Genomic DNA, 20,774 nt, shown 5'->3' on the forward strand with positions numbered 1-20,774 from the left:
CAATTATTTGTTTATTTAATGTTTTATTTTTAATCATAGCTGTTGTATAAGAAAAGCATGAATGGAATTCATAAGAATTTTAAAATTATATAGTTTTGTTACATAAAAAATTTTAACTGTGGTGGAAAATGGTTTTAATGTAGTGAGAACCCTAGAAATTCAAAGACAGAAAACAAGTGATTTTAAAATAAGCTTTTATTCTTCTGTGTGAGTACTGAGTACACTGGTGGATTGATTGAAAAGAATACACCAATATCACAAAAATCACAACACAATAATTTGCTGGATACCCTGAACTATAATTTATAAACAACAAAATTCCTTTCCTTTTTAAAACTAAAATGTTTAACATAACTGATTAAAAACACAAAGCAGATCTTTTATAATAAAATCATTAAAAACCCTTTAAAATAAACTTCATGGGAATGCAATATATAGTTTGCCTTGATGAAAAATGTGTATAGACAAACAAAAAAAGTACTTGGAATGGATACTGGAATTCTATTTTGATTGGATTTTGTTTCAACTTATTATTGTAACATTATAAATTGCAAAGTAAAATGAACATTTTTTTTTAAATTTCCATTACAATGTAAAATGAACATATTTTTTAAAAATTTCCATTAGTATTGCACATAAAAGTTATCACAATTTTTTGTTTGAAGAAAACAAATGCATGTAAAATAAATATTTATAAAAGATAAATGCTGTACTGATCAGAAAATAACAATACTTCTTACAGACACAAAATAAAACTACACATTTCTATAGATGTAAATTGAAAAATAGATTTTTTGTGTATATGATTTACATTAAATTAAGCAAGAAATTGTATAAGTCAAAACTCTTGAGATCACTAAACCATTATTGCTACGTGGAACAGTTTTTGTAAGATATATTAAATTTGGAACAAGAAAAAGTCATGCCCTAGCTGGTCCATAATGAGAAAAATTGTGATCTAATTTTTTTGACAAATGTTGTAGAATGTCTGTAATTCATTCACCGCTTTTGATTTATTATAAGTAGCAGATAGAGAAAAAGTACATTACTAAAGTACTGTAAACAGCTAACACATCACACATATTGGACCAGACAACAGCAAGAGGGACTGAATACATTTTATAATATAATAATAATATATCATATACTGCTGTAGTTTCATTAAACATTGCACATTAATTAGTTTAGATTATTTTTTGTGCAGAAGTTGGCAACATGTGGCTCCTGATCCTAAAACAACTCTCAGTAAACAAATAGGACTCTATTTATTATGCAAGTGGCTCTACGATTAGAGTGTGGAAAAAGTACATACAACAGTTATTTCAATGTCCACAGTTAAAGGTACCAGTATCAGGGTTAAAATATAAATTTCAGTTTAACTCTGAAAATATTTTTAAAAAGTATAAATTACAATACCTATTCTAAAGGTAACATCAATGATTACAGCCATTAGCTAGGGCAATGTGTAAAATAAAATAATAACTTTCTGTGAAATTTTAATTAAAAAGGGCAATGTGTAAAATAAAATAATAATTTTCTGTGAATTTAAAATCTAATTGTAAGTTATAATAATAACTTAAGACATTAATAACTTCTTTTAATTAATCTGGGTGTCTGTGAGGTTTTTAACTATTAAAAAATTGTGTGCTGTTCCATCTCACTGGTAGTTCACAGGCATTTTCTTCAACAAACTTGTTCAAATGTAGTATAATATATAAAATTTGCAAACAAACTTATAAAGCTATTAAAATTAAAAGTAGAAATTAAAGTACATAAAAGTTATAAAAATTATTTTTGTTCATGTTTTAGAAGAATAACATAAATGTCGGCTAAGTTTGTGTGATCATTACAGAGTAAAATTAGTATATTTCTTGTGTGTGACTATTATGAAATAAATTTGGTCCTTGCATTATATTTTCAACCATGTGATCGTATGAAATAAAATTTGGTACCCTATTTTAATGCTTAAAACTTCTAAGACCTTAAAATGATAGTTTATTAACTAATTTTTTACTCTTTTTCCATTGTGGCTGTGATGACTAAATCCAGCTGCTCTTGCACAGCTCTTGGTAAAAGTTTCAGAACCTCTCTCATCTGGTCAGGTTTTAGAGTTTTCAGCCCCTCACCTAGATAGTAGTACAGCTGTACAGTTGTCAACCTGTCCGCCAGAGCTGACCACTTGGTGGTGGGATCCAAGTAGGACAGAACAGACACTAGCAGATCCCTGTCATCTAGTTGAGTCTGTAATCAACAATAACAAAAATACTGCCTCAATGTTAACAAGATGCCAGTTCTTTAATGCTAGAACCATGACATAAGCACAGCTTTTGAAAATTATTTCATTACTTTTGCCGATTCTGTAATTTATTGTAGTTTAGTGCTGAATAAATAAAGTGTACAACAGAAGTGATTGTAATTGAACTTTATCTCAAGATCCATAATGTAGCTTGTATGAGTTCATATGTTTCTTTAACCCATGAAACATTTAACCTATTTCCCAAAATCAAATTAGAACTCAACGCTCCTGGGCTGATAACAGAGTGCCCAACAGTTGACCATAACTTAACACAACACTGACAAAATTTTAAATGTCACTCACTTTGGCCTGAACTTCTTCCCACAGTGCCTGACAGGTCTCAAGCTCTTGACTACGATCAGGTTCTGGCTGAGAGCTGGGAACTAAAGAAAAGTTCAGCTCAGGAGCAGGGGACAGCTCGCTGCCAGACTCTCCTACATTGATGTTGTTCACAATGTGTACACAGTGGAAAGAGGGGTGGAAGCCTTCAGCCTTGGCAGAGATTTTGTAGTAGCCATCAGCCAGTAGTCGATAATAGTCTCCAGCTTCCACTAAAGAAAAAACATTATGCGATGAAGTGGAATCTACAAATGTATGGTGATTTATTTTTATTTACATACAAAATTTTAAGCAATATCTGAAACTACTACAATTAACCAGTCCTTCAAGTATGCGTTTGTTGCAGGAGAGATGTAAAAAAAAACAGATCAAATGACAAGGCTTAATACACAATAAGAATTGTCCTGACTTACAAGACAAGATATCATGTTCTATAGGCAGACCAGAGGCCAGATTGTTGACTTTTATTTCAGCATTGGCTATTGGTGTACTGTTTACAGATTTGACAAATCCTTTAACTCCAACATGCGTCTGAAAACAAAAAATAAAGTTAACAAGCTAATATAGTAATATTTCTTAAAAAAAATGTTAAACAGAATGTAGTGTTTTATTTTTACATATTATCACATTAAAACATTGATTGTGGTTTTAAATTTAGATAGTGAACTAAAATAACAATTCTACTACTGAATGCCAATCAAACAAATCTTTTAATATTATTCCTACTGCAATACTTGTGCCACTATTATTTTAAATAATGTAAATTTATAGATTCTACCTGATCATCAAGTTTTATTAGCCTGAATAATAATTGTAGCATATCCTCAGACTTCTAATACTAACTACTTTTAAGATAACCTCATGTCTTTAGATACTGAATGACTAATATGGTGGCTACCTGTAGAATGTAGTTAAACAGAGCTGCAGCATTGTCTAGCCAAAGCTCTTGTAATTTTGAAGCTTTGGGGAACTTGTCACAGCCCAATTCCAGAGTGATCTCAAAACAGTTGGTGTTTAAGTAGTTGTAGTCCTGCATGCCTAGTACAAACAAGTTACACATTCAAATCTCAAGAGAAAAAAAATTATTTATTTCTAAGTTACACAGTTTAAATAGGAATAAATTTATTTTTTTAAATTTGGTACTTATGAGTTATCCTCACCTGGTAAGACATACCACATGTATAATTTAATAACTCCCATAAAAAGTAACAAATTTAGAAATGGTTTAACCTTTGTGAAAATAAAGTATGGGCACAACAAAAAATATTTGTTAGTGTCCTATAACCTTTAAATATTGAACTTTCTTGGGACTTCATATAAAATAAATATATTAACATGCATATGTTTAGATGCATCAGATATTTTGAAATATACCTTTGGCTACAGAATACCAGAGACCTCCATTTGTGATAGGTTTGTTGTCTCCTTCTTTATCACAGGGTATTCTGTTAGCATCTGCCATAGTTTTATGAAAGTAAGCATAGGACTTGGCCAGGTAACTAAAATCAAAAGAAAATAACATTATTATTCCATGAATATTTTTTCTCCAGTATTGAGAAGCTTAATGAAACAAAATATACCACTCACACAAAAGTATGATCGTCAGGACAGGCAGTGTACTCTTGGCTCTTTCCGGATCTGGTTTCATCATAAGGATAGTTGGCCACTAGATCACCCCCATGAAGATTAGCAGATAGAACAAATCCAATACTTGCTAGCCAACGCATAACTGCTCTAGTTTCTGGCTGCAGCTGTTTATTTATTTTAACAACAGTGATTACATTTCACAAAAATATAAATGATTACATACCAAAAACATGACAAAAAGATGGCTATTACATTTTAAATATCATACTGTTAACAAGCAACAAGTAAAAACTTACAGATTTGTCATTAGCTATAGCATTTTCAACTTTCATTAGGTGGTTGTTTCTGCCTTTATGATCTCGTTCATTCTCATACACTTTAGCATTTAAGTCTGGGAAGTTGCGGTTCAAGTCAACATTATTAGCATTTGATCTTCCTGTAAGCCATCCTGCTTCTCCAGTTTCCTAAGATGAAAAGTGAATTGTTAAATAACTCTTAAAGATGAATATTTTTTTTCAATATTTATAAGATAATGTTCAATATTTTTATCTGGCATTAAAGAAATGAGTAAGGAAAATTTCAGAGCTTATCTGACAAAAATTGTACTAAACAATTTACAAAATAATGTGCTTATTATTTAATTGGCCATAAAATATTCTAACAATGAGCGAAAAATGAAAATTGATCAGATATATATTTTAGAATGGAAAAAATATTTCTATTATATTCATTTGCTTATTCAGCTACATAACAGAGGCTTTTCATGATTTATGTAAGTAATGTAAAAGCCTACAACAGCGAATTACCAGCATTTCCTTGTAAGCTTTCTCCCAACCATCGGGATTCATGGATGGCAAAATATGAACACGTGTCTGGCTTACAATAAAATTAGTTAACTCATCTCCTTTCTTGTAAAGTTCACACATAGCAACCATTAAATACAAAAGCATTTCCTTTCCAACAACTTCATTACCATGCATATTGCCTACATATTTGAATTCTGGTTTTCCTGTAAAACAAAATTGTTGAATTATGTTTGAGTTTTGATAACTAAGTTATAATTATAAAATAATAGTAGGCAATCTATAGTCATAGGCCCTAATTGCAATTTTTTAAATGATAATCTCATTCATAAAGTATAATGATAAAGCAATGTAAAATTTAAATTAAATTTAGGCCTATATTAAAAAAGATCTGTAAGCCTATATACTATACTAAACTAAAAATAAAAAATTACATAACTTACCTGGCTTGTGAACTCCAGGATTCTCTGTTATTTCTAAAACAGTTAAGTTTCGTCCCTCAACTGATGGCTCAGAGAGATTGTAAATTCTTGTTATCTCTGGACAGGCTTTATTCACTTCAGTCATTAAGCTGACCATTGACTCATAATTATGATGAAAGAATATTGAGCCTTCTTCATTGCGATCTTTATTAACAACTGCTTCATATTTACCGTTTCCACTACCGTCATTTTTTAAAGCTCCCTGGTTTTCTGATTCTGGTTTGGCACTTTGAATGATTGTTGTTAAACACAAAACGCAAACAAAAAGAGAAATAAATAGAGATCTGGGTGATTTTTCCATGGTCTACACTGGTAAGAAACTTAACGTCCAAAAATCAGTACCACTACAATACAGATAGATCTATAAGATCAAGATCTAGGCCTAGACTTCTACAAAAATATGTGTGGGAGCGTTTCAAGCCTAAGATCTAAATAATATAAATATGATAATTTATCCACCTTTTTGGTTGTGACGGAAGCGTTTTGACGTCAATGGGGAGTTCTTTAACAAATTATTTACTTATACTTTTCATTGAAATTAGTATTAAGATTATTTAATGAAATATTTATAATCATTGATTATTTAAACAATATATATTTTTTTAAAACACGTACCTTTTTGTAAAAATAAACTAATTATGTTTTTAAACACAATTTTAAAAAAACAGAAGAGATACCTCCCATTAGGCGCGAGAAGATGGCGACGACCATGGTTGGAAGCTGCTTCAAAGGCAGCAAACTTCAAGCACTTTATCTGGGCTTAAAAAAATTGCAGTATGTTTCACCCGTGAAGAGATATGGTCATAATTATGTTTGTTTTAAGCATTCTGTTTTTATTTCGACATCAAACCTATGTTTTAAATAATTTAAATGACCTGGCAAACTGACGACACACTCAAGACTCAACTCACTCAACTAAATAACTCGAAATTTCACTCTACTCTGGCATCAGCACTAAAAATAATATCCAGACTAGAATCTAGATCTAGATACATCCTACATTAAGGTTCCCTAATTATTACTAGTCTGGGCCTAACTAATGGATGTTTATTTTAACTAATAAATTAAAATATCCTTGGTTTTAAAACTTTTACAAAAAAAAATTGGGACATTCTGGGTTTTTATTTTAAAATTATTTTTAATAAATAAATTATTAAATAGGCCTAATACTAATAGTAGGCTTCCTGAGTAGGCCTAATCATTACCCTGTAATGACATGTTTATAACTTAATAACATTATCAATACAAATATACATCAATATATGACATGACACAGAGAGGCGAAACTTTAAAAAATTGATTTTTGTGAGGGTTTAGGTCCATTTTTTCATCTAGATCTAGATCTACATGCTGAATTTACTGAGGCCCCACATTTTGAAACAAACATGAAAGTGGAATTTTATATTATAAATGACAACTCTTTAGGCTCTCACATCCACACAATGCCCATCACATTCCAAGGTCAACGAAACAGCGGTGACTTTAACTTCAGTTGTCCTCTTGACCAACATGTCTAAAAGGGTAACTTTGATATAGGTCTATAATTTATAGCCCAAGCATAGAATTACTGTACTGAAAAACAAATAGTATCCCACAATTACATATCATAGATTGGTCTAAAACACCCAACAAAAACTACTATAAGAAAGGTAAACATCTCAAAGCACATAATTTAGTTCATAGTTAAGCCAGTGCTGCTCCTGAAAAAATCTGACAGTTCATTATTTCCCTTTGTTAACACAATTTTTTTTTTGCATATTTCTGTTGTATCTATTATAACATGTTATAGCCTATATCATTAATTAAATTATAGTACTCAAGCAGCTTGGAGTCATTATGTTCCAATTTTTGGTAGTTACTTTAAAAAAAAGAAAGCTTAGATGTATACTTGCTAGTTAGGAATTTTGTGATGGTATTAATGGAATTTTATTTATGTATGTTAGGCCTACATGCATATTGTATTTACCCAAACTACTTGAGGCTAATTCACTTGTGTTACCTCTCACTTTCAGGATCAGCATTAACAACAGTGGTCCTAATGCTAATTTAAAAGAAGCATCCAGTCATACGTGTAGAAATTTCTCTAACAAGCAAGGGCACTTCATTAATATAAAGAAAGGAGTTCTAGATGTACCTATGCCGAAGAAACCGCAACATCCTGGTGGTATTTTTTTCACTTTCGTTAAGGAAGTGGAACCGATTATCAAACAAAAGCACCCAGGTTGATTACCTTATTTTTACTTCTTTCTGTCTATTTAATTACATTTTTTTAAAATGATTTCTTCACGACCTTCACCCCTTAGGACAGTTGTAAGTAAGTAAAGTTTCCCTTTCAAACCTGACGGTCTATGGGGCAAGTGAAGTAGAGTTCACTTGTTTCTGTGACCTCGGCATATGAAGAGATAGTGTGGTCAGCACTATGCCCAGCCGCCTTTACTTTCCCTAACGTGAGTTGGGTACCCATCAGAGTTGGGTGGACTCAGGGACGGTCTACTGACTTGAACCCGGATTCGAACTCGAGACTTACGGGTTAGCAGTCCAGCTCACTACTGCTAGACCGCTCCGTCCCGCCAGAGGACAGTTGTAGTAACAAAAATGTCTTCTAATATCTAAGTCTAACTTACAAGTATTGCTCGATGAAATTGGTTGTATTTTACTCAATTTTAACTCAATGGATAAATACCACCAAGTGGTATTAGATACCTACTTTTGATCCATCTCTTTATTTGTTTGAAACGTATGTTATTCCAATATGTACAAATTGTGATCATCTTTGCTTCCAACTTGGCAAATATCTGACAAAACTAACTTTCTGTATCTTATATTTAAGCAATTAATTCCTTACTTAAATCTAATGTTGACGGGCTTAATGTAATAAGTAATCACTGACAAGCTGACTCAGAAACATATATATATATATATATATATATATATATATATGGGAACAGGACATTTCCCCCCTGTCAATTACACACACACACACCACACACACACACACACACACACACCCCCACCCCTCGGACATTTAGGGTTAGAGCTAAGGTTAGGGTTGTGTCTAGCGTTGGTTTTGGTTTTGTGTGAAGTTTTAGGCTAAGGTGGATGCTTAGGTTTTGGTCTTTTTCTTAAGGTTTGGATTAAAGTAGTATATAGGTATAGAATTCTAGTTAGAGTTAGGATTCTAACTTGAGAGGGGGGGGTTATTGCACCGGTGGGTAAATATGATGGGGGGATTTCCGGGGGGTTATGTCCTGTAGCCATATATATATATATATATATATATATATATATATATAATATAACAATGGTAATTTAAATTCTTTTAGTAGCCATCAAAAGTTGTTAATTCTAAGTATATATTAATTAGCTATTTGTTTTGTTTTTGTTGTTTTTTAAAATACTTTTAAATAAGTTATCTAAACTGCAACATTCTACAACATGTTGTGATCTTTTTGCAGGTTTTATTCATTTTACTTGACAATAACATTTCCCATGTATATAATTAATCAATCTCATTAATTACCAAAATATTATAATAAAACACTACTTAGGAAAATAAATTTTTAAAATATGGAGCACTATAAAACTATATATTTACTATTTAGAAATTACTTCACAAGTCCAAATGGTTATTAAAGCCTCTGAAATGTGGAGAGACTTAGATCCTGAAGAAAAAGCAGTAAGTGATAAAAATTTGTTTTGAATGTTCAAGCCAGTTCAAATTATGCTGGGGAAAAAATGAAATTTTATTACACTCGCTCAATTCACTGGTTAAACTTTTATACATTGTCCGTTATCCTAATCTTTGTTTTAAATCACATTTAAGGAAAGTTATTTAGTTATTAACATTTTTAAAATTAAAATGTTTTATATAGATTCTTATCCTGAGAAAGCTTACTACTAGCTGGGGAAAAAAAATAATTAAAAAGAGAGACAAAATTGTTAAAAATACACAAGTTATTTAGGGATGAAATTGTAATAAAAAAAATATTAGAATGTCAACTCTATTTTCACCTCTTTTTTTGTTTTTCAATTTTTGAGTAATATTTTATGCTTAATCTAAACAATTTTATTTTTTTCTATCTTATTTTACTTAGTTTACTTTTACATGTTTTAATATAATCTTTTAGTTTACTTTTATGATATTGTAATGATCTTATGGTTAATTGTATTTTTTAACGGGATATTGATTTAAATGTTTGCTTTTTTTTACCAGCGTTTGACACTGAAGAGACGTGAAGCATATGAAAAATACAAACAAGAAGTAAAGAATTACTATGATAATTTAACACCCTTACAAATCCAACATAAAGAAGCACTCAGCCTGCTTACAAAAGCAAAAAAAGTTAACAAGGTTTGTAAAAAATAAACTGTAACTTGTAATGAGATTTGTTAATATGGTTTAACTAAAGTTTTAGTTATGTTTTTTTTTTCATCAAGACTAATAATTTAAAAATACATGTTTTCCTTTAGTTTCATAACATGGCCAATTTTCATCCTAAATTTTATTTTAAAAAATGGATGCCTTTCATTCAATACCTCTAATTTCTTTCTTTAAGCATTGTTTGCCTTTTAAACACAATTGACAATGCTTTGAATGTAAGTCACTGTAATGTGTCTTATACTGGCACTACTTCACATCTAGTATATGGTGCCAGAAACTTGAGCGGTCTGCCAGGCCAGTCTTACAAAGTTAAGTTAGTGGAAAGTAATTAGGATAGTATTAGTCTAAACCAGGGGTCTCCAAACTACGGCCCGCGGGCCGGATGCGGCCCGCGAAGTCTTCTCATCCGGCCTGCGGAGATCTTTTTGTCCAAGGAAAAATCGTTTGTTGGTGATGATGAGGAACTTTGCGCAGAAAAATCAAAGACATGCCTGGAAGAAACTGGCCCCCGAACTGAAATTTGATAGTTAATGCGGCCCTCGGACTGAAAAGTTTGGAGACCCCTGGTCTAAACCATTAACAGTCAGTCTCCTTCTCCTCCACCCCCCCTCCTCCCTCCTTTTTTTCTCTTATACCTGTTACCCATGTTATTGCAAATTGAGAAACCCGGCACTCTGTAGTACAGAAATTAGTACAGTATAAAATAAAATTGCATTTATTTAGTACTTTACCTAGGCATTGCATTGAATCCAAACAGAGAAACAGTGAAGTTTAGTATAAGCCTAATCCTAACTGAAAATTCCATAACATTGTTAGGTTTAGTGTCAGTTTTGTTTTAACAGACAGGTAATGTCCCCCATTTTTTTGGGGTGATGCCCTAATCCTATTTGTGGACGGGGTAGTTATTGATCTGGGGGTGATGTCCTACTCACAGATTTTATATATGTTGCTCTGCACAATATACCCAGCATGTAGACAACTAAAACCATAAATTGAAAGTGTTTTTGTATTAATGGGACGGAGTGGTCTAGCGGTAGAGAGCTGGACTGCTAACCCGTAACCCGTAAGTCTCAAGTTCGAATCCAGGTTCAAGTAAATAGGCCGTCCCTGAGTCCACCGAACTCTGATGGGTACTAACTCACGTTAGGAAAGTAAAGGCGGCATGACATAGTGCTGACCACACTATCTCTTCGTATGCAGAGGTCACAGAAACAAGTGAACTCTACTTCACTTGCCCCATAGACCGTCAGGTTTGAAAGGGAAACTTTACTTTGTATTAATTTATCACATACCAGTCAGAATCTGCAATAACTTTATTTAATACTTAGGAAGTTAACTGTAGTATTAAGTGTAAACTTAATTTGTAAAGAGTAAAAAAAAATTATTTGACAGTGCCCAGTTGACTTAATATTTTTTAAGCCAATTTTTTTTGTTTTCATTTTAGGAAAGGAAAGCTTTGGGCATACCTTCTAAAGCTCCTGGGGCTTTCTGTTACTTTATGTCAGAAAAGTTTAGAGAACGAGACCCTGACATCTCAGCAGCAGTAAGTGAAATTTATCATAGATCAGCTTAGTGGCTAATATTGGCCTAGGTTTCAATACCCAAACCACTTATAAAGTACACTTGTTTTACACTTGTTACAGATAAAAGTCCTGAAAGGATGTAAAATTTGGATTTAATAAGTGCACTATCCTTTTAGATTTCTCTACCAAACCCTTCCAAAAATATGCAGTATTCTGAATCATGTTCTCAGTCATGTCTGTTAACATAACTATTACATTTTATTTTTATCCAAAGTAGTTCCCTCTACTCCTTTTTGTTTTGGTTTGCGTGGTAAATTAGGTGATGTGTCATCCATAAATATCACTCATAAAGGGTTGGGGGCTTATTAATTTTGTAGTGATGGGGGGGGGGGATGGGGTATTCAGATAGTGTGATGTCAAACTTTTGCATTATAAAAAAGTAATATTTAAAACTGAATTTTAGCTGTTATTTGGGTTTAAGAAAACCATTTAATTAAAATACTCAGTCAATATTTTAGGACGACAAACGACGTTTTAAAAAAAAACAATTTTGAGGGGGGTGTAGGCTGAGTTGTGACATCAAGTCAGGGGGTGGGTCTAGCTTTTTGTGAGCAGGGGGGGTGTAAAAAGGCATAACATAATTCATGGATGACTCTAAACACCCGATACACTGAAACCACATTTATTATTACTCTAATGGTACAGTTTTTTTATGATATGTATATTTTATTCTATTAGGCCCGGTTGAAAATTATTGTTACTCGCTGGAAAGAAATGACTGAGGCTGAAAAAGAGGTAAAACAATGTATTTCCTTAAGCATCATTTTCTAGTGTTTAAAAAAAAATGAGATTTTTATGATTCACTTCTCTATATTTATTTTTTTATTCCAATTATCCTCTCCTTTATAAAGGTTTTGATTCAATTTTTTTTCTTTTTAGCCATATGTTACATTAGCAAAACAAAACAGAGACTTACATGAATCCGCAATGAATGAATGGGAAAAAAAGATGATATCATTGGGAAGATTTGACTTGATTAGAAAGAATACATTGAAAAAGCTAGACAAAGGAGAAAACTTGGATGGAAAACCTGTTTCCAAATCTAAACGTGTTACATTTGCTCCTGATGTTAAAGAAGAGTAAAAGTTTTCAACTGAAGGACTATATATATTGCAGCATAATCGTGGAAAGGAAGTGTTTATGTGTGTGTGTGCAAATAGACAATAGATATTTTCAAATTAAAATTTTGAGCATGTGCTTGTAAGTGTTGAAATAAAAATATGAAAGAATGTGCATCTATGCCTAGTCAGGTGCTATGTTGCAGAGTTTTAGTGCACGCTGTGGAAAATGAACTCCAGCTTTGTAAATAAATTCTATTCTAAATCTTCAGGGATTATCTTTTTTTAACAGTAATGTGCAAATGAGATTTCAATGGGTTATTAAATCTTCAATTATAAGTAAAATTTAATAGATACCACTTGTTACTGTTCAAAGACTCAACATAAAGCAACATTATCTTATACATCAAACTTTTTATAAACCATTTTATTATTATAATGAATTGCTATTACATGGTTTAATGACTGATAAACAGCATAAAGAATGCTGATATTGTTAATTATCTTATGTACATTGAACAATAAAAGGTTTAAAACATCAATTCAGATTTTGCTTAGTTTCGTTGAGTTAGCCAAAGTTCATTGTCTGTTTGCTAAATAAATCCATGGTGATATGACTTAGGAACATTGGGAAACTGTTTTGTCTTATGAGGTACATTTCCATTGCATCTTGTAATGTTAAAGAGAAATCTGTTTGCAATAGCTGAATTTCACCCTTTTCATTTTGCTGTGGAAAAATTCAAGAAAATTACTTCTGAGTTTTTGGCCAGCCTTGACAAAAAAATTTTTTTAAAAGATTGCTAACAAAATGCAATCATTCACCCTATATTACTATTGAAAAATAGTACACCCAATTCTGTTTTATTGGGACATACGGTTGATAACTGTACAGAGCGAATCCAAACATTTATCTAGAAACTAATCTACTTATTTGGGAGGTGGTGCTTGCAACTTTAACCTTGAAGCCAAACACCCCATAATATTAAAGATCAGAACTCTATAGATCAATGGGATAGTCACAAGTGCTTGACTTTTAGCGCTATACCACCAGAATTCTTTTCAATAAGTAATGAAATGTGAACAGATAAGGCAATTACAGAACAGTTTTCCCCAATCTAGTGACATGGTTATGCTCTTTTCATAAAACCCATGATTAATGTAAGCATTTTGATTGGTCTAGTTAATTTTTTTTATTTTTTTAAATGAGAATTCAGCATTTCTATTACTATTAAGTAATTTTACAGCCTATATATTAGGGAAAACGCCTTTTCATATTAAGCAGAATAGACTACTACCAAGGGATGAAAAGAAATCTACCTGAAATAAAAGATAATCTCTGGAGCTCTCCGCATACATGCTCATTACTCTATACTGGTTGGGGACAGGAATATCTATCTTATATCCAGTCAGCTGATAGCAGATTTCTCTCATTTCCTGACTTGTCTTTGTGAACACTTCTTTCAAACGTTTGTTTCTCATCTCTTCAATTTTTAACTTTTCTTTCATTTCTGAAAAGATATGAATACAACTTCTTGTTCAATAACTACAATCAAGTTAATAAACTTATGTTAATATATTTGCTATGGTTATTTTGTTACCTTTAATTTCTTTGCTTGGGGATGGGTGCTGCAATTTTTCCTGTACTTGAAGTGTTATGTCTTCCACCTTCCCCTGCTCCTCTAAAATCTGATTACGTTTGCGCAACTTGTCGTTCTCCTCTTTAATTTTAGTCATCTCTTCTTGTCTAGCATTAGAGGCAACAGCAGATGGATTCAGGTTAAAGTGAATAACCTTTATCTTGGATGGATCGTAATCACCCTAGTAAAAAAAGTTATGCATAATGTCAAACTCCTTTAACTGGTAATTTTTAAAAGCTTTTTTATGCAAAATACTAACAAATATTTTTAATTTTACAATTTACCTGTAAATTTCTCTGTTCAATTCTTGCCTCCAAAATATCTTTTTCCTCCTGTACTTTTGAAAGGGTTGTTTCTAATTCTGCAACTTGCTCTCTGCAGACAGACAGTATCAGACAGAAAAAGTAAACACTTTCATTTAATCTCATTCTTATTGAATTTTTAACAAAGTGTAGGAATATAAAACTTACTGTAGCTTTTTAATCAAATCTTGAGACTCTTTGCTTGTCTGTTGCTGTCCAGAGGGGCCTAGGATTAATAGCTGCTGTTGAACCTAAAACAAGGCAGGAAGATTGTACATTACTATTCAAAAATTCACATAATAGTTATTAGAATTTAAATCCTATTGTTAACAGTGCTTTTTTTGTGATGGTACGCACCAGTACAGTGTGCCTGCATCTTTTTCAATGTGGGGAAAAAATTATTACTTTTCTTGTATTTTAACGTTTATTATTAATTATTAAATATTAAAAATTATTATTAAATATTATTAATTGTTAATTTAGTTTCTTTGCAGTTGTGATTTAGCTTGCATCGAGGTACAAACTGGTAGTTAAAAGTTAGGCAATCCATCACTGAGTGGCGGTACCTATTTTATTTACAAAAAAAGCACTGATTGTTAATATTGTAGAAAACAAATGACAACTTCCATGTAAATAGTAAGAAATCTCTTCATTTTAACCTGGTCATATTTAGCTTGTGCATCCATAAATTTATCACTGAGGCTGTTCATTTCAGCTTCTAGCTCAGCATTTTGCTGTTTGTAGTCATGTACAAGTTCTTCTAGATGCAACACCTGGGACTTTCTTTCATTGTCAAAGTTGACTGTAACTTCACTTTCATAAGAATCCAATAGATTTTTGTAACTGTCCCTCTCCTTTGAGAAATAGCCAAGCAAAATATAAATTAATTAATCCCAACAGTTTACAATAAAATTATAAAGGCTGGTTTAAATATATATTTAATACGTATGAATGAGAACACTATTGAAAAAAAAAGATTAAAGATTTCTTTTAAAAAATCTTAATTAGCATTAGCTTAACTAAGTTATTAGGCGTACCTTAGCTAACAACAGTGTTTTTCTTTTAAGACGTTTGATGTGTTCATTTTGTTGGGAATCTCTGTTAGTTACCTCGGCCAGTTCTAGTAGAAGTTTTTGTTTTTCAGTATTTGCCTGCTCTAGTCGACGCTGGGTCAGGTTGATTCTGAAATATATTTCATATCAGTTCTTCTGGAGTAAAGTAATGTATAACAACTTAATTTAAGTCAATTTAGAAACTTCATATAGCAAAAAGTGATGTATTTATGATGTATTTCCTCAGATACATTATGCACCATACAGCCAGTTAACTCAGATTTCAGCTTGCTTTTCTTTTTGGATTTTCTTCGTTAGCCTATGTCCATCCAAGAACAAACTACAAGGCAGCAGTTGTTTGATTATAAAGTTTTCTTTCCTCGATGGGTTACTGTCCTCAGCTAGTGAGCCTCATTCAAGGCAAGTTAACACAACCTTGATTGTTCAATCTTAAACAGCTTTAACTAAAGGTTTGATAAGATATAATACATGACATACTCTGATTGTAATTCCCCTTGATTAATTACAAGATTTGCTTGAATAGTTTCTAACTCTTGAATACGTCTAGATAATGAGCAAGGAGACCTTGAAGAAAAAAAAACATGATATACTTGGCATAATTAAACTTGATCCTTTGAAAACCTAATAACATGAATCAAATAAGTACATACTGTGGCCTCCTGCTACCACTTGTATCAGAAGCCTCCCAACGATAAAGTCTTCCTTGTAATTCCTAAAATTAAAAAAATATTGAAAAAATTGGAACAGACACAAAGGTAAATACAGAAGGCATAAATAAAAATAAATAAATCTTACTTCATTTAACACTTCCAACTCTGTTACTCTGCATGCTATTGACTCGGCATACTCTAATTTATTTTTTAAGCTACGAACTTCCTCCTCCAAAAGTAATGTGTTTTGCTCATTGTGACTGAAAGAGTAAGTTTAAAAGTAAAAACTTTTTAAAAAATTAACTAAAGTGAATGTTAAAACCAAAAGCACACATTCAATAGAAAGATTTTTTTTTTTAAAAATTGGAAGTCAATTCTGGGGAAATTGTCTGATATGTTGTTAGCAAAAGCCTACAGATACAAGTGGAACAGGCAGTATTACAAACTCAAAGGAGTTATGGCCCTGGTGGTGAGTCAATGTATTTAAAACCTAACCAGCTCAAAACAATTATATAAAAAATTTCAAAACAACTGACCGTAAAATTTCATTGTCTGTCCTCAATTTTTCCAATTCATTTTTCATAAAAGGAACCAAGTCAAGGTCACTTTTCATTGCCTTTGTGATAAGGATATTGTCTTCATGCTCACACATCCATTTTTCCAGCTCCTAAAATCATTACAAACCAATCAAGTTAAAAATGTCATTTACTAAAGCAGCATGGTATTCTTCTTTTGTTTTAAACTAATAATTTTAGGTTTTAATGTTTATAATTTCTAATTATTTTTCAAGTGTTGTATTAACAAATTAAAAATATATCATAATATACGGCAATGAAGCAAAAATATACCTGTTTCTTTTGTTGTTCTTCTTTTAGCACCATTTTTAGCTCTTCTACCTCTTTGCGATAATCACTGTTTTCATACTGGGTTCTCTTTCTTAGTTCCAACTGAGCTTCAGCCTCATTTACTTTTGATTTAAGGGTTGATATTTCTTGCATCTGCATCAGAAACTTTATATGGAAGTCTGATTCAGCTTGCAACTTTGAAGCCTTTACCTAAAAAACAAAATAGGTGGTATTCATTTTCACTAGAAAATATATAATTTCTACTGAATAGGAAGAAAGAACAAGCCTAATTGGCCTATGTTAACAAACTTTATGTTATGGCAGACCTTTGAAAATGTATTACGAATAGAAAATGAGAATACTATAATAGATATGTTTTATTAGGAAAATAAGAGAGCGACAAAGCAACTCAAATCCATATAGATTGTACCTTGTTTGGGTTTTATTTTATTTTATTTATTTGAACATACAAATTACCTGCTGAAGTTGATCTATAGCTTCAATTTTATCCATCTGAGCAGCAAGCAACTTCTTGTCAGCTTCAATCTTCTGCTTCTGTAATTCTGATTCTAGCTTTACAATTTCATCCCTGGAATTCTTCTCTTTCTCCATTACAAAATGAATTTTGGATCTTAGTTCAGATGATTTAGCAGACTCTTTCTGAAATATTTCCCATAATATTGGATTTAAGTATTATTAATTATCATTAATACCTCATTAATCTAATGTTTGAGGGATGACTTTTTTTTACTTACGGCTAAAAATGTTTTTATAATAAGTTAAACTTACATCTCTTTCTGTTTTAACTTTGGCCAATTCTCTCTCATTTTCTATTTGCGCTTGTCTTAGAGAATTTTCCAATGAACACAAACGGTTTTCATAATGCACTATGTTAGCCTTTAATGCAATTATTTCAGATTCTTTTAGCGCAAGATCTTTCTTTAGCACTCCACTTTCTGGTGATGGAAGTATTTGTTTTTAGTTAAACTAATGTAGGATAATGAGGTTGCCTGGTAGATAGGGAAATAGCTAGTGGTTGTGGCTTTGGGTACAGTAATTGCCATTCCAGAATTTTTATAATATACCTTTTAACAACTATTTTTTTACTTTGATTTACCAATACCATGGATTCAATAATTTTGTTACAAAATTCTTCAAAAAAGTACTTTTTTCAATCATTATTTCACACTTTGAAAGAAAACTAATGATATATAATTACTCATCATCTTTTCCTGTTTTTGCTCAAGATAAATGGGGCAGATGAAGTAGAGTTTATCTGTTTCAATTACCTCTGCACACAAGGGATAGTGAGGTCAGGACTATTGTTTCCCTAATGTTGAGTCAGGTACCCATTAGAGCTGGGTGGAGTCAAGAAACTCCAGACTTTTGGGTTAGCAGTCATAAGTTCTACCATTCTACCACACTGTCCCAATATATAATTACTGCAAACTGTAAAACCTAATAGTAAAAAGCAGAATTGTATGTTTTCCTACCATTAAGACTGCTAGCTGAGACATTGGAAAAGAGGTTACTTTTTCCTGAATCATGGGATGTTAAACGTGCTGATTTCAGTGGTGTATCACCAAAGTCTGCCAAAAGGTTATGCCGAACATTTCCAAATTCTCTGCTGCTTCTATCAGAGATTGAACTGTCAAACTTGCGCTTCATCCTTATAACCTCGGTGTTGTCCACAAACGAGTCCATGATGCTTCAGACTTTTGGGAAATGACTCTACCAATAAAAAGATTTAAGGAGGAGATAAGACCATTTACATTTTAAAATTATCAATCAGTACCAGAAACTCAAGTTCAAGGAATCGACTGGTAATTGCAGATTAAAGATTTACTCAAAGCCACAGAAATTTGGCCAAAATTATGGAAAAAAAAAAACTAGTGCCCCAACAACATTTTAGCATCTAGCTAGTGGCTAAAAGTAGTAAGGGGGGGGGGGGGGCGCTAACTAGTAACTATTTAATAACAATAGGCCTATAACTATAGATATAGAATAGATAGAATAGCCTACTACTACTATTTATTTAAGTCAATATTATTTAGTAGGCCTACTACTACTACTAACATAAAAAATATTATCTAATCTAGGCCCTAATCTAGATAATAGATATAGATCTAGATTAATTTATTATAACTATTATAGTGTATTGTATACTCAACTGTGTACTAGTACCACACAAGTAACTAAGTAAGTAACTAGTAACATAACAGTGTGTTGTAAGCTGCTAGAGTAGTAGTAGTTGTAGTAGTTAGTGTTAAGTTAGTGTACAGTAGTAGATCTAGTAGACCTAGTGTGTGTACACAACACTCTCACTCAACACTGTGACTATGTGACAGTGTTGTAGACTAGATCTAGATCTAGATCTAGACTAGTTGTAGTGTACAGTCACACAGTGTTGTACTGTACACTGTACAGTGACTGTAGTACTAGTACAGTGTACAGTAGTACAGTCACGACTTGACTTAGATCTAGATCTAGATCTAGATGATAGAATCTAGACTAGTGTGTGTCAGTGTGTAGATCGTAGAGTAGAAGGAGCATGATTTTTAATAAATAATTAGTAATTTTCAATTAAAGCAACTCTCAACTTACCTCTAGATCTAGAGCTAGATTCTAGTCAAGATTTTAAAATCTAGATCTAGATCTAGTCTAGATCTAGATTTCTAGATTAGAATGTGTAGGCCTAGCTAGATCCAGATTTTTAAAATTCGGCACTTGAGTTAACAAAGCTTCCTACTTAGTCCTACTAGATTCTAGATCTCAGTTCCTACACTAACACTAAGGGACATAACTGTAAAAATAAAACACATTTTAATATTTTCCTTTTCCTTTTAGTTTTAGGCCCTGTGTGGACCCTGGTCAGAAGAGACACTTCGTTTTTTTAATTTCGTCGGGGGATGGGCGTCTTCAACCCCCCCCCCCCCCTTCCGAGAGGTGCCTGAAAGAAACACTGCCTGTCTGTCCCCCTAAAATAAAGTCCTAGCTCCTATTCAATTTTTGTTGAACACCCCTTTCCCAACGTTATCACAGAAAGCTGATCATCCATAGTCCTAGTTGTGTGAAATAATAATTTTTTAGCGCAATTTCCATTCTGGAGAATTGCGTTTATTAACTCGTCATTTCTGGGAATGGATGGATGAATGAATGAATGTATGGATGAATGTGTGTCCGGGCTTTAAGTCGTATCTCCTCCTCAACGAAGCAATATCGATGACTAGTTCCAAAAGCAATTATGTTAAGCAAGTTACGAGAATGAGCATAGGCCATAAAAATTCCGGGTTTCTTTCATGTATTTCCCGGAAAAGCCAAAAAACCTCGAAAAAAATCAGTTTTTGGCCAATATCTCGGCAACCAGACCACTTAGCGACTTGAAACATGTACCGATCGATACCCGCCATAATTTAGAACAATATTGCCGAAGAAAGTTTTCAAAAATATCCTCTCGTTCGGGCACAAATTTTAAAATTACATAAACACCTACAAACCGATCGTTCTTCTAGCTTGAACGCACCCCAGCTATATACGCCAGAGCTATTTTTAGATAACATAAGGATATTGCGCATAAATGTCACTAGACTTTTTTAATTAACTTGTTTTTTTATAAACCATTCAAATTCTTATGTTAGATCATAAAGAATTCGGTAGATCTAGTAATACTGTAACTTATAATCTGGCAACCAGGGTTTCTCTGAGGGGGGAGGGGTACTTGATTCTTTTGTGGGTGGA

General features: G+C 32.3%; 3 protein-coding genes across 3 annotated transcripts; 1 reads left to right on the plus strand and 2 right to left on the minus strand.

Annotated features, from left to right (window-relative positions):
* Window positions 1-177: 177 nt before the first annotated feature.
* Window positions 178-5,986, minus strand: LOC131957205 (carboxypeptidase E-like). Its single transcript, XM_059321947.1, has 9 exons — window positions 5,469-5,986; window positions 5,029-5,231; window positions 4,519-4,686; window positions 4,223-4,386; window positions 4,010-4,134; window positions 3,534-3,673; window positions 3,049-3,166; window positions 2,600-2,847; window positions 178-2,241 (listed from the first exon to the last, which is right to left on the minus strand). The coding sequence occupies exons 1-9, from the start codon at window positions 5,806-5,808 to the stop codon at window positions 2,011-2,013; spliced, it is 1,737 nt and encodes a 578-aa protein (XP_059177930.1). The 5' UTR covers window positions 5,809-5,986; the 3' UTR covers window positions 178-2,010.
* Window positions 5,987-6,155: 169 nt separating this feature from the next.
* On the plus strand, window positions 6,156-12,554 carry LOC131957169 (transcription factor A, mitochondrial-like). The gene is made up of 7 exons (XM_059321902.1): window positions 6,156-6,281; window positions 7,520-7,728; window positions 9,110-9,183; window positions 9,721-9,858; window positions 11,333-11,431; window positions 12,150-12,206; window positions 12,351-12,554. The coding sequence occupies exons 1-7, from the start codon at window positions 6,205-6,207 to the stop codon at window positions 12,552-12,554; spliced, it is 858 nt and encodes a 285-aa protein (XP_059177885.1). The 5' UTR covers window positions 6,156-6,204.
* Window positions 12,555-13,059: 505 nt separating this feature from the next.
* LOC131957159 (mitotic spindle assembly checkpoint protein MAD1) lies at window positions 13,060-19,742 on the minus strand. Its single transcript, XM_059321894.1, has 16 exons — window positions 19,641-19,742; window positions 18,530-18,767; window positions 17,826-17,992; window positions 17,514-17,696; window positions 17,040-17,246; window positions 16,728-16,858; window positions 16,337-16,451; window positions 16,192-16,253; window positions 16,019-16,105; window positions 15,506-15,650; window positions 15,128-15,322; window positions 14,637-14,719; window positions 14,451-14,541; window positions 14,128-14,347; window positions 13,847-14,037; window positions 13,060-13,256 (listed from the first exon to the last, which is right to left on the minus strand). The coding sequence occupies exons 2-16, from the start codon at window positions 18,738-18,740 to the stop codon at window positions 13,098-13,100; spliced, it is 2,247 nt and encodes a 748-aa protein (XP_059177877.1). The 5' UTR covers window positions 18,741-18,767; window positions 19,641-19,742; the 3' UTR covers window positions 13,060-13,097.
* Window positions 19,743-20,774: the final 1,032 nt, after the last annotated feature.

This window comes from Physella acuta, unplaced genomic scaffold, assembly GCF_028476545.2.
Source record: "Physella acuta isolate Inbredline_101_S28 unplaced genomic scaffold, ASM2847654v3 ptg000080l, whole genome shotgun sequence".
NCBI lineage: Eukaryota > Metazoa > Mollusca > Gastropoda > Physidae > Physella > Physella acuta.

Excerpts from the sequence above, each read along its gene's own strand:
- LOC131957205 (XM_059321947.1), bottom strand. The coding sequence starts at position 5,808 with ATGGAAAAATCACCCAGATCTCTATTTATTTCTCTTTTTGTTTGCGTT. Across the intron at positions 3,167-3,533 it reads TGTTTAACTACATTCTACAG|ACGCATGTTGGAGTTAAAGG; the intron begins GTAGCCACCATA and ends TTTTGTTTTCAG. Across the intron at positions 2,848-3,048 it reads AGAACATGATATCTTGTCTT|TGGAAGCTGGAGACTATTAT; the intron begins GTAAGTCAGGAC and ends TTTTTTCTTTAG.
- LOC131957169 (XM_059321902.1), top strand. The coding sequence starts at position 6,205 with ATGGCGACGACCATGGTTGGAAGCTGCTTCAAAGGCAGCAAACTTCAA. Across the intron at positions 9,184-9,720 it reads TAGATCCTGAAGAAAAAGCA|CGTTTGACACTGAAGAGACG; the intron begins GTAAGTGATAAA and ends TTTTTTTACCAG. Across the intron at positions 9,859-11,332 it reads AAGCAAAAAAAGTTAACAAG|GAAAGGAAAGCTTTGGGCAT; the intron begins GTTTGTAAAAAA and ends TTTTCATTTTAG.
- LOC131957159 (XM_059321894.1), bottom strand. The coding sequence starts at position 18,740 with ATGGACTCGTTTGTGGACAACACCGAGGTTATAAGGATGAAGCGCAAG. Across the intron at positions 16,452-16,727 it reads ACAGACAATGAAATTTTACG|TCACAATGAGCAAAACACAT; the intron begins GTCAGTTGTTTT and ends TTACTCTTTCAG. Across the intron at positions 16,254-16,336 it reads AGTTGGAAGTGTTAAATGAA|GAATTACAAGGAAGACTTTA; the intron begins GTAAGATTTATT and ends TTTTAATTTTAG.